Raw genomic sequence first — 11467 nt, 5'->3', positions numbered from 1 at the left:
GAACAAAGTCTGACAGCGTTTTGGACATTGTAGTTTCGTCTTTCCTGTGCGAATGTACTGTATAGCTTGACGAGCAAGCAAGACTCGAGGATACCTGTGACCATTTATCAGCCTCTGGATCTCAGCCTCGTCCACGGCCTCGTTTGTGTGCCACATACCTCATGGGCAGAAGACGCCCGTCTCAGCCTTGCATGAAAGCCACCAATCGTACTCAATCACGTAGCGTTTCTGTCTCCAGAGTCGCATCATAGGCCACTTTGGATGCCTGACATCGCACAGAGGCGAAGTGCAGTGGGAAGGCGTATCCATTTACTGGACAGCGGTCCACCTCCTGGCAGGTCGGGCCTGTAATGTAAGCGCCATCAGCCTCGTCTCTGTCGGTGATTGGGCGTGGGTAGAAGTCTATTGTTTCAAGAACATAGAGAATGTGCGTTTCGAGTCTTAGTGTTTCTCTGAGAGCCTGTGGGCTTTGATGAGAGGGGGCGGGTTGAAGATGACCTTGAAGACTCAGGTGCAGGTGGGTGGGAAAGTGGCTCCAACGCGGGGTACCTCCCTGACATGTCAAACTGCCCCCCGCACGTGCCCGCGGGCCTACACCTAGGATTCCAGATTTGGATGTTTACCATGGTACTGCTCGAAGGCTATAAGCGATGGGGCTCTTGAAGTCTAGTCTCTTGCGAGTCGCGACCCCGAACAAACAGCCTTCAGTCTGTTATCTGCACCTCTTGACTTTTCTCTTCAAATCCCGACATCGATCTGACAGTTAGAGTTCCTAGCCGCTCAGGGCACTCTAATCATCCAAGAGCTCTTCCATCGCTCAATACAACATACTCAGCCTACGACCATGGCCTACAGTAACTTACCGAGACCCTACGTTCCCCCGGCAGTGACACCAAGATATTTGTGGAGTTCATCCGACGATGGATCGGACTCAGAATTGAGCGAAGATGACGAATCCTGGCTAGCAGAGTATGAAGCGCGAAAGGCCAAAAGCCATGAGCTGAAACGTGAGATGGAACGCAATACAGCACCATGGGAAGCTCAGGGGCGAGGGAATGTTCTGACACTGCGGCAGAGAAGAGATTGGTATGGCTCGCTGCTCGACAGTATGGGATTCGGATATGCCAGTCAAGATGTGGAGGAGCAAGAGATTGTTTCTGTGGTCGCGGAATCTAATTCTTCGTTTCATACTAAGAAGCATCTTTGGGAGGATGTCATGGGTGCGGAGTGAGTTGCATCCGTAAGATCCATTGACAAGGTGGATTGTCTTCTAACCACTGAATAGCCCGAAAGTACCTGACCCCATGGGAGACTGGCCGGCTAGACTTCTAGATGTGACCGCCATGCGCTCCGTGGAATGGCAGCCTGGCAATCATTATTCCGGAGTACGCGAGCCACGCTATTCAATCATTTCCTACACATGGGGACGTTGGAAGCTGGCCGAAGACGCACCCGGAACCGCGCTGAATATATCAGGAATCTCGTGGAAAGCACCGCGCGTCGATCCCGAACTATTTACAGTGGAGGAGTTCCAAACTGTCTTGCGGTCAATTGCCCGAGACTCAGACACTGCATACGTCTGGGTTGACATAGCATGTATCGACCAGAGTCCAGGATCCCTCGAGAATGCCAGGGAGGTTGGGCGGCAGGCCAAGATCTTCCGCAATGCACACAGTGCTTACATCTGGCTTATGAAAGGTTACCGGTATACCCGGGACGTCGCCGACATCCTCTGGCAGCTACGTGATCTCGAGTGCACCTTCTCCAAGGCAACCGCGCCACCAGAACCAGACCCAGAAATGCCGCTAGGGAAGGCCGAGATCGACGAGTGGACATTTGAATCAGGGTATGATTCCCTGGTCAGGATTGCCAATTTGCCGTGGTTTACCTCGTTATGGACGCTGCAGGAAGGGTTCCTGAGGCCGTCCGCGAAGCTCGTCGTCGGCGATGAATATGCAATGTCTGAAAACGGCTATATCATCACACTGCAGCATCTGCTGACATGGTTCATGGAAATCCACAAGCTATTTCCCCCAGTACTACCAGAACGTACAGATTCCACCTTCGCAACCTCATTCGTCAATTCCCTCCACGAACGAGGGTTAGACTCAATGTGGCAACGAGATCGTCTCTCCCTATACTTCACAGCTAAATCGCGCAACGCAAGCGACCCCCTCGATCGGATCTACGCAATCATGCAAGTCTGGGGTTTCGCGCTCGGCAAGTCCGCGCCCAAGTCTGACCCCACGAGAATCTGGACGCTTCCGGAGTTAGAAACAGAGCTTGGAAAGGCTTTGCTGGAAGAATATCCCATCGAAAGCCACCTACACGTCCGTCTGAGCCCCTCCAAACCAGGAGAGGCCTGGCGAGTCAGCCGGGTTTCATCGGCGGTATATCACGACCTCGGGTTTCTGGAAAGCGGCCATCTAGCAGGGACGGTGGACCGTCGTGGGTCGAACCTCGGGGTTCGGCAAGTGAACGGCGTGGTTTATGCACACTTCACGGGGAAAGCATGCCCCTTTAGCACTTTTCTGGCGTCGTGGAGAGAGCTAGAGAACTGTCGTAAGGATCCCAATGAAGATGGGCCCACACCACATCAATATCCACCTGTACGCCTCGTGGTTGACAAGACACCTCTGGGCCATGGTCCGCTGGGCGGCGGCCAGTGTGAAATATCGATTCCAGCCCACGAGCTTCTGAACTATGCTGAGGAACTCGACAATCATCTGCACCATAAGCTACATCGTGATATCTCGGTGCTACTCCTGGGTACAGTCTCTCAGCGGGGAGGCGCTTCTTGGGTAGCCATTGGCCTGCTCGTTATGAGTGCACCTGACAAAATTATTGGCGGGTGGCAGAAGCGCTTGGGCTTAGTTATGTGGACTTCTTGGTGCCGGGATAATGGGAGCCGCTGCAAAGCAGCTTGTGATGTTATGTCAACTACGTCAGCTCGCTGGGGGGGTATTGAATGTATAATTGGGTAGGGAAATTGTTTACCGGACTCCTTGAATGAGATAGCCAGCTATGCATACTTACCCTAGGTCATACAGTGAGAATATCGTGGTCCTGTATTGGCAGTGGGTTACGCTTTGCAACAGGTCCTAACTCAAGGGAAACGAGGTAAATATGATAGTGAAAACTCGAGTATATATATATATTTCTCGGACAAAAGGTTGGTTGCGCCTCATGTCTTGGCGGAAACCGGACTTTGTAGGTGAAGCACCAACCCTTATTTGGATGGATCTCATCGCGCATGTCCGAAAGCTGTAGCTGACGCTTCGGATTAGATACCTAGCATTCCTAATTTATAATTAGCTACCATTGATCTGGGATCTAGCGCCGGTTAATGACATTTATCATGTCAACATGTCCGGCCCTGACATGAAGTAGCCGGATATGTCCGATTGGCGCAGAAAATGGACGGTAGTCTGTGATTGTAATCGTGATGTGAGAAGTGAATATCGTAGTAAAATGGCCGCTGTAAGGGTGCTCTTGTTGGTAAGTAGCGGAGGTCCTTGCAAGGACTTTTTTCTTGTCTTCTTCTCGAAGTCGACGCCGCTTTCGCCTAGGAGAGCCTGGTAAATGGATTATTAAGACTAAGAAATAGAAGCTAGATACCTAAATACTACTCTGTAAGCGTAGAGAATGAAGAATGGTAATAACTGCTTGATTTAATTATACAGACACTAGAAGCTACTATAAGACTTGGAAGGATTTGGCTAAACTAGTGGCGGTTCCTAGCCAGGCACGTGACTGTGCGGGCGGTCGAGTTTTTCCCGTCAACGAACAGACTGACACAGTGGAGAAAATGTTGACATTTGACCAGCCCTACGCGGATCCCATTGTCCGGATAGGTGATCCAAGAGAAAAAAACATAAAAGTAATAAGAAGTAGCACATGCTGGTTTCGATCCAGCGACTTCCAGGTTATGAGCCTGGCATTCTTCCCCTGAATTAATGTGCTGTACTTGTTGTAAAGTCTTGTTTTTAATCATATATAGCGCAATTCTTATTTTGGTCCTAACACTCTTCCGCGGGTAGGCCTACGTTGACACCCCAGTTGAGTAGGTTAACACCTCCCATTAAGACTTGCGGGTTGCCCGCCCGAATCCATACTAAAACCTTTAGCTAAATTAACAGGCCACCTTTTTGAAGCTTTTAGGTTGTGAGGGGTTAGAGTCTTTAGGGTTAGTTAGGGTAGTAAGGTTAGGGCTCCCAGGAATAGGTTAAAAGCGCCTTAGAAAAGGTGGTGGTTGTATAAGTAAAATCTACTATTTAAAGATCCGTTAATGGGTGTCAACCTAGTCACCTCGGGTGTTAATGTAGGGCAACCCCTCTTCTGCTGAGTTAATGTGCTCTAACTGTTGATTGGCATTGCCCATGCTCAATAATGAGAGAAAAAGATAAATGAAAAACCAAGTAATAAAAATGGATAAAGGGTTGACAAGAATGGGATTCGAACCCATGCGTCTTTCGACAATGCTGATCTGATTTAAAACAGACAAGGCGTCTTCGCGCTTGAAAGCACCACCTTAACCACTCGGTCATCTTGCCACTGGCGAGTAATCGATTGGTTCTAACGGTTGATCACCTAAAAATCATTGCCGTTCTCCACATCAAAATCAAAGATGAATGAGAACCAAGTAAAAAAAGTGATTAGAATTGACAAGAATGGGATTCGAACCCATGCGTCTTTCGACAATGCTGATCTGATTTAAAACAGACAAGGCGTCTTCGCGCTTGAAAGCACCACCTTAACCACTCGGTCATCTTGCCTCTGGTTGTAGTTCAGCTTAGAAGCAAAACACATAAAGCTACTTGATGGAAGCTGCGACGATATCTTATAAAAGTGGGAAAAATTGACAAGAGCAGGGATTCGACCACGAGTTTTCCAACAGTGTTGATGTGATTATAACCAAGCAAAGTTAACCACTTAAGCTCACCACCTTAACCACTCGGTCATCTTGCCTCCAAGTAAATGAGATTTCGTTTTCATAAAGCACTATTCTGAATACTGATATGTTGGGATCTAGATACATGTTCCTTAATATTGCAAGAAACCTGTGAATGCATTATGGAGCGCCTCAAAATGCCTTTCCTTGTCCTCTATTCCATGATTCTTCCCCTAAATCAATGTCATTTCATTGTTGATATGCTTTGGTCTGAATAAAAATAAAGCAATATAGATTTTAGTAATTCTTGCTGTTTGGTATGCTTCTGTATTCCCTGGCATTCTTCCGCTATATTATGTACTTGTAACTGTTGAAAGGCCTCCCTTCTACCAAATGATTTTGCAAAATAATTCTCGCTGTTCGGTATGCGTATGCCTCCAGAAGCATGTTTCTCAGAAGATGAGATATCCCCTTTAAGGCACGCCTTGACCACCGAAGATACCTTTGGCAGAGCGGTTCGGGGCTTGATCCTCGCTGGTAGCGTCCTGGTGGGCAACATCTCTGCCGAACGAGTTGCACGAGGGGTGGTGGACTGGAGGAATTGTGGTGATAGTTGATGCGATTATATATATATATATATTTACAGACTGGGCTATGGGGGACCACCATCAAGTGTAGCCTTGCAAGTTAAAAACAATCTTTGCTATCAGAAGATGGGACATCAAGAGTAATCCGAATCTGCCGTGGAACGTCTCCAGATATCTTTCTCGCATGTCTTTAAGCGGATATGCATTGGATAGGGGTTCACAGACTCATAGCTAGCCTAGCCGAGAAAGGCTCAGAACCCGGCCTTAATCAGTAACTCATAGGATCCGTTAAGAGCAACCAACAGACTGAAACCCCAATTTTTGACTTAGTATCAGCGCAGGGACAAGGTACTTGCGTGGTCATATATGTGTTTGCTTCGCTGCGCTCCAGTGGCTCCAGCAAATTACCCTCGGCTCTCACCAAGTTCCAACTTCCAACACATTCCACCTCAGTGACTTCTGCCTCTACCTTTAAAATTCACCACCACCTCCAATTTCACCGATAATCTTTCCTAATCACTACCCCATCGGGCTTTACTCTTACTCTTTCAATACCCTTTGTCCAGTGGCCCTGGTCTCTTCTTACTCTTGTTATCACCTAACACCAGAAACCTCAAATGGTAACACATCGAATATCATGCAAACATGTATAATCCAAACCCACCGGTATGCATAAACTGCGGCATGGAGGGCCATAGAAAGATGGTTTGCCCTGAGCTTCCTTGTGGATACTGTCACCAGGAAGGCCATATCATCAGCAACTGCGTAAAGCTTCGTCCCTGCAAAGATTGCGGCAAGAAAGGACATGACCCAAAGTGTCCGCAAGCCAAACACAACAGAAACATGCAGGTAGTAGACGCTTTTGCTGAGCTGCCCTCAAAGTCAGGAAAGGCGTTGAAACCAGGGCCACGGAGCCGTTTGCAGGAGGACTTCCCAAGCGTGCAGCCATCGATGGCCCGTGACGAGAGCCTAAGCTCTATGGTATGTTTATGTGGCTACCTATATTAGAAAAGCTTATGGAACTATGGGCTGTTACTAAGGGTCTTTCAAGGTTCAGGATTCATTCGCCGTCTGCCCCGAGGTCAAGTTTCCGCCAATTGTCCCAACATTAACTGCATTCCTTGAGACGCTTGCCAACCAGCAGAGGAAAGACCTCGAGCATATCCCGTACAAAGAGACAATTGCAGCCATGGGCGGAGTGCAAACTAGTGCTAAGATACTAGCTGACGCTATCCATCCCCTAATCAAAGGGTTTGATAATAAAGTGGTTACCACAGAAATGTAAGTCGAGTCTGTCCTATATATTGGACTTGTACTGATTCTAAATGCAGGTTATGCGAAGTCCGCGAAAAACAGTCCGCGACTGAGGAGTGGGAGATGGATAGTGGCTACATGAGCTTTATCACCGACGATCGCAGCGCAGACTACTGGCGCCCCTATGTTGGACAGTCCCACCATCCCAAGCACCGGATAATGCAGCATATTACTGCTATCCTAAATGGTGAGGACAGCACATTACACTACTATATAGTAGCTCAAGGGGCAGGACACCGTTCGGTCAATTTCATCAAGCTTTGGACTCTTGTCTGGCCGGACCATATTGATGAACAAACCCCTTTGGTCTTTGCTAACATCCTCGAGATGTTCATGGCAAGATGCTTTCAATCCCTAGCACCGGGCATCTTGAAAGAGTACTTTGGAAGTGAGACAGAATACTCCGGTACTGGCCTCAATGTTGTTCCGCCACTTCTACAAGGGATTTCGCTTACGCCAAGGGCTAGATACTCCTACTCACTCCAGCTGGAGAAGTCACCGGATTTGGAGATTAGGGAATGGCCACATTATCGGCAGGAGCAACGGAAGAAAGCTCAGCCAAAAGCCTGGACTGGCCCACGTCTAAAACGTGATGAATACCTTGCGGCCTTGACATCAGCCGCAAGCGAGCAACTTGGAATCACCGATCTAAAGGCCATGGATACTACACCTCTGCCAACAGCACCATTTGACATGCACGCATGCTTGCGCATGGTCAAGAACGCCATGATAGATTCACGAGAGCTGGTCGGCCCAAGAGGTACCCGAAACGCCCAAGTTGGAATAATATTGGACCAGAATAGCTACCTTGCTGAAAGCCAACCAATGTCACATGGTGCAGCCGATCAGTGTGCAGTTCCTTGGGGAATCAGGGAAAGTGGGTTTTCTGAGAAGAACTCACTTATCTGGTCCTTTACCTTTTACCAGGAAATCCCCAAGCAATCAACAACTCTTTGCTTCAAGCAGTTGAGACCAGAAGAGGCTGATGCTATAAGCCAAGCTAATAAAAGCCTTATACAGGCGAGCAATCTACGATTCATTATCTTCAGCGGTGCTGAAATAACACGTCTCTTAGGCCTAGGTCATCCAGTTCACCTTAGTTTCAACGGAATCCGGCTAAAGACCTACATAGAGCATGATGGAGCTTGCATCAAGCGAGTCTATATCCATGCATCTAGGCCACTGTCCATATTATGGGCAAATGCTGGCCCGCAAATAACGATCTGGTGTGAGTTGTCCAAGTTTACTGCCACTGTGTTGGGGCTCGGGGCTATCAATGCTACCTACTACGAACGAGCACGGCTTACGATGCGCATAGTCAGGCTCTATTGCGCGGAAAGAGATGGTAAATGCAAGCAATTGATAACAGCGGAGCTTGCTGACGCTGATGTCCTCGACTGGCTCTATCACAAAGGCTTCCGAACAAAAGAGGCGATTCAGCGTCTTGAATCTATTGGAGGGACATTCATAGTATCTCTTCTGCTGCTTTTGGTGTCTGTGCCGCGACGAGCCGCAGGTACTTCCAGGGCACCTGTTAGGATCCCGCAAACCCGCAAACGACTGAATCGTCCACGTGTCTTTACCACGAAACAGATTCTAGCAACGAAGGACCTCCTTGACGAAATGCAAGCAGCTTGCAACAATAAGGCTAGCACTGTTTGTCCCCCACCTACAAATGTACGGCCGTTCGAAAGTCACAAGCTTCTGCAAAACAGTGAAGCCCCCATCAGCACTCGAATGTCCGAACATCCCGAGTCTCCCAACATTTTGGATGCAGATATCGGCACGGCACTAGACGTGGAGGAGCTTGAGGATGTTCTTGTCATGCGCGAAGAGGACGAAGTGGAGGTAAATGGAGTTGCATTGTCTTCTGAAAACGGAAAGGCTCAGCTTAATGTGACTCAAGTGGCTGTCAGGGCGCACCGCGGCCCTCGCAACAAGCGACTTCCTACCCCTAGGTCTGCTTTATCACCACAGGCTATTCGAACGCAGATAAGCCTGCTAAGCGGGCGCCGGTACCAGGCGTACGCTGTTCGGGAACAGAGCAGAAATCCTAAGGGTCCATTACCTGAAGTCGGCCTTGCTACAAGTGTTCATACTGTTCTCAGAATTAAGATTCTAGGTTTTTACCTTCGAGACAACAAGGACGGAATCATGATACAGGTTGAGCTTGCGCCTCCGGGTGAAAAGCACGAGAAGGCCTTTGCACCTGGCACACAAGACGACCCGGCATCCCGCCTAGCGTTTCGCGTTACTCTAAAGGATAAGGGTGGCAATTCGCATGTTATCTATCCAAGCGCAACTGAAGACAGTCTGTCGTGCGTTTATAAAGCAAACAGCTTTGTTGACTGGCTAGAAGACGGTGCCACGGATTTAGTTTTAAGGAAGCGACGCAAACGCCATATCTATGTTCCAAAGCATGTGATTACCGTCCACGAAGACCTAAAATTCTTCAAAGGCGGAGGCTACATCCTTGAAGACGGTACACTGGTCAAAGAGCTCACAGAGCGCGCGGTAAAGCGCGCAGCAACTGACAACAGTGATCTTGAGCCCTCCAGCAAGAAGGTGACAAAATAGGAACGATGCAAGAGTTGGTGATTGTGCGGGCGTATGCTCTGAAAGACAGGCGGTGGCCAGTGGACATCCATAGGCAAAGTTTATATTGGCATGAAAGCTTCCAAGTTGTCTGTAACCCGCGCTTGATTTGATATACAGTAATCCCACCATAAGCCAAACTATCTAGTACGAGCCATCTAGCAAAGAACCACTGGTGGTCATCAAGCCGTGATTGAGTTATTGCCAGTGTTGATGTCAAGCAAGGGATTGCGAGTTACACTCTATATCATTGCAACTGACAAGTTTCTCGCCAATAGCAAGATGACCGAGTGGTTAAGGTGGTGCTTTCAAGCGCGGTGACGCCTTGTCTGTTTCAAACAGATCAGCATTGTCGAAAGACGCATTCAAATTCCATTCTTGTCAATCTTTTTCCCCCTTTTTTTTTTTTTTTTTTTTTTTTTTTTTTTTTTTTTTTTTTTTTTTTTCTCATTGGGAATGAGCAAGTCCAAATAACCATCCAGGCTGTGTCAACATGGGATCAATTTAAAGAAGAACCAAAGACGTTCTAGTATGACTGATATGCTAATCACTAATGTCAACAAGTTAACGGTTAACTACCATAGTTAGCTAACATTTATCCTGAGCATGACTAATCCCCAGTCCAGTACCGGTACCCCACAGGAAGTTCCCATTGATCGAACATGGTACAACACTGCGACATTGAGACCTTGACCACAAGATACTTCTACAATCGTCATTCCCATCTCCAGAGGATCTCGGGCTAAAGACAATCCATTTCAACATGCAACAGTGTCTAGACCACAGCCTCTTACTCCCCCCGAAGAATCCGCAACGCCTCCTCCCTCGCCAGCCCGAACGAATTATGCATAGTCCGGCTTAGCTCCACGTAGAGCACGCAGTTCTCCTTGGCTTTGAACAGCACCCTCGTCTCTCCCGGATGAAGCTCCGCAATAACGAGGGCCGTCGCAATCCGCTCCTCGGTTGTGAGCCACCACTCCCCGTGCATATATCGCGAGACATACAGCGCCATAGTCACGTACAGCACATACCCAGTCCAAATGCACTGCAAGGGAACAGGCATGGCTAGGATGGAAACAACTAGACCGATGGGGAAGTTTACGCCGAAAGCGATGACCACGCCGATCTGGACGAGCTCGTTCAGCCGTTGCCGCTTGGGGTGGCCGTAGTGGCGGAAGAATGGACGCACGAGATGGATTGGGCCTTCGATGATTTGGATCTCCTGCCCGCTTTCGAGGTAGAAGCTGGATATTGGAGGTTCTTCGTCCGGTGATGTGTCTTCGGGTGTGAAAGGGTGCCGGGGCACCGCGAAGCAAGCCGCAACGAGCTTTAGGAGCAAAGGAGCTAGCCAAAGAACCATCCACGCTGATTTCCAGACCATGGCCACGACGATTGATACTGCGATTCCAGTGATCTCGGATGCCATAATCGCAAAAAATGTTCGGACTGTCACTGCGTCAATGTCGCCGTCGATGACAATAGTTTTTTTGGTTGGACCGAGGTCGGCATCGCTCTTGACCTGGCTAATCGAGAGACGACTAACAGGCGTCATCTGCCTAGTCTCGCTCAGCTTCCTGCCGCTGTTCTCAGGCCGCTCCTCGTCTTCCTGTCGGTTCAACGTCGTCATGATGGGCATATCTCGCAAGACCCTCGGCCAGATCCCGTTCCGCACCAACCCGACACCGCTCGTCTCGCCATTCTTATACAATTGATACTCCAGCGCGGAGTCCGGGAAGAAGCATGTCCCTAACATATGACCTAACCTAGGACCACGCATCAATCCGTTCTTGAAGAGGGCGTCGATAGTCTTGAGCGCGGCGGTGTGCAGCGGTCCCCCAAGGGGCATAAGCAGTGCAGCTTTGCATGCATTGCGGAGCGAAAAATTGTTGTAGGACCTCTGCGGCCAAACAACGCGGTCGAAGCATTGGGTTGTCGCTACTTCTGTCCCGATGTAACCGATCAGTGTACTAACAGCACTCAGGGCGTTGGTGAGGGTGTTGTTGTCCGTATCTGGCATGTTCTGCCTTCACAAGCGTATTTGGAAGGGTCGATAGAGCCGGTAACTCTCCAGGGCTGTGCT

The 11467-nt window shown here is 48.9% G+C and overlaps 3 protein-coding genes and 3 non-coding genes across 6 annotated transcripts; 2 read left to right on the top strand and 4 right to left on the bottom strand.

The window, feature by feature from the left end:
- Positions 1 to 844: 844 nt before the first annotated feature.
- Positions 845 to 2984, top strand: BDW74DRAFT_175094 (uncharacterized protein; the record flags this gene model as incomplete). Its single annotated transcript, XM_073728213.1, has 2 exons — positions 845 to 1227; positions 1286 to 2984. 2 exons carry the CDS (start codon positions 845 to 847, stop codon positions 2982 to 2984), a joined length of 2082 nt encoding a protein of 693 aa, XP_073587137.1.
- Positions 2985 to 3891: 907 nt separating this feature from the next.
- BDW74DRAFT_t60 lies at positions 3892 to 3963 on the bottom strand. Its single transcript has one exon. It is a non-coding gene; the product is annotated as a tRNA-Met (tRNA).
- Positions 3964 to 4275: 312 nt separating this feature from the next.
- Positions 4276 to 4527, bottom strand: BDW74DRAFT_147402 (uncharacterized protein). The gene has a single exon (XM_073723543.1). The coding sequence runs from the start codon at positions 4463 to 4465 to the stop codon at positions 4301 to 4303; it is 165 nt and encodes a 54-aa protein (XP_073587136.1). The 5' UTR covers positions 4466 to 4527; the 3' UTR covers positions 4276 to 4300.
- BDW74DRAFT_t59 lies at positions 4441 to 4553 on the bottom strand. Its single transcript has one exon. It is a non-coding gene; the product is annotated as a tRNA-Leu (tRNA).
- A 109-nt stretch (positions 4554 to 4662) lies between these two features.
- Positions 4663 to 4775, bottom strand: BDW74DRAFT_t58. The gene has a single exon. It is a non-coding gene; the product is annotated as a tRNA-Leu (tRNA).
- A 1546-nt stretch (positions 4776 to 6321) lies between these two features.
- Positions 6322 to 9369, top strand: BDW74DRAFT_175093 (uncharacterized protein; the record flags this gene model as incomplete). Its single annotated transcript, XM_073728212.1, has 3 exons — positions 6322 to 6459; positions 6530 to 6759; positions 6810 to 9369. 3 exons carry the CDS (start codon positions 6322 to 6324, stop codon positions 9367 to 9369), a joined length of 2928 nt encoding a protein of 975 aa, XP_073587135.1.
- Positions 9370 to 11467: the final 2098 nt, after the last annotated feature.

The sequence above is a fragment of the Aspergillus multicolor genome (genome assembly GCF_047715735.1).
Source record: "Aspergillus multicolor strain CBS 133.54 unplaced genomic scaffold BDW74scaffold_4, whole genome shotgun sequence".
Taxonomy (NCBI): domain Eukaryota; kingdom Fungi; phylum Ascomycota; class Eurotiomycetes; order Eurotiales; family Aspergillaceae; genus Aspergillus; species Aspergillus multicolor.
Note: the sequence above shows the minus strand (reverse complement) of the source record. Positions and strands in the feature narration are given on the sequence as shown.

What these genes read in the sequence shown, in the direction of transcription:
- BDW74DRAFT_147402 (XM_073723543.1), bottom strand. Translation starts at nt 4,465, where the DNA reads ATGGGTTCGAATCCCATTCTTGTCAACCCTTTATCCATTTTTATTACT.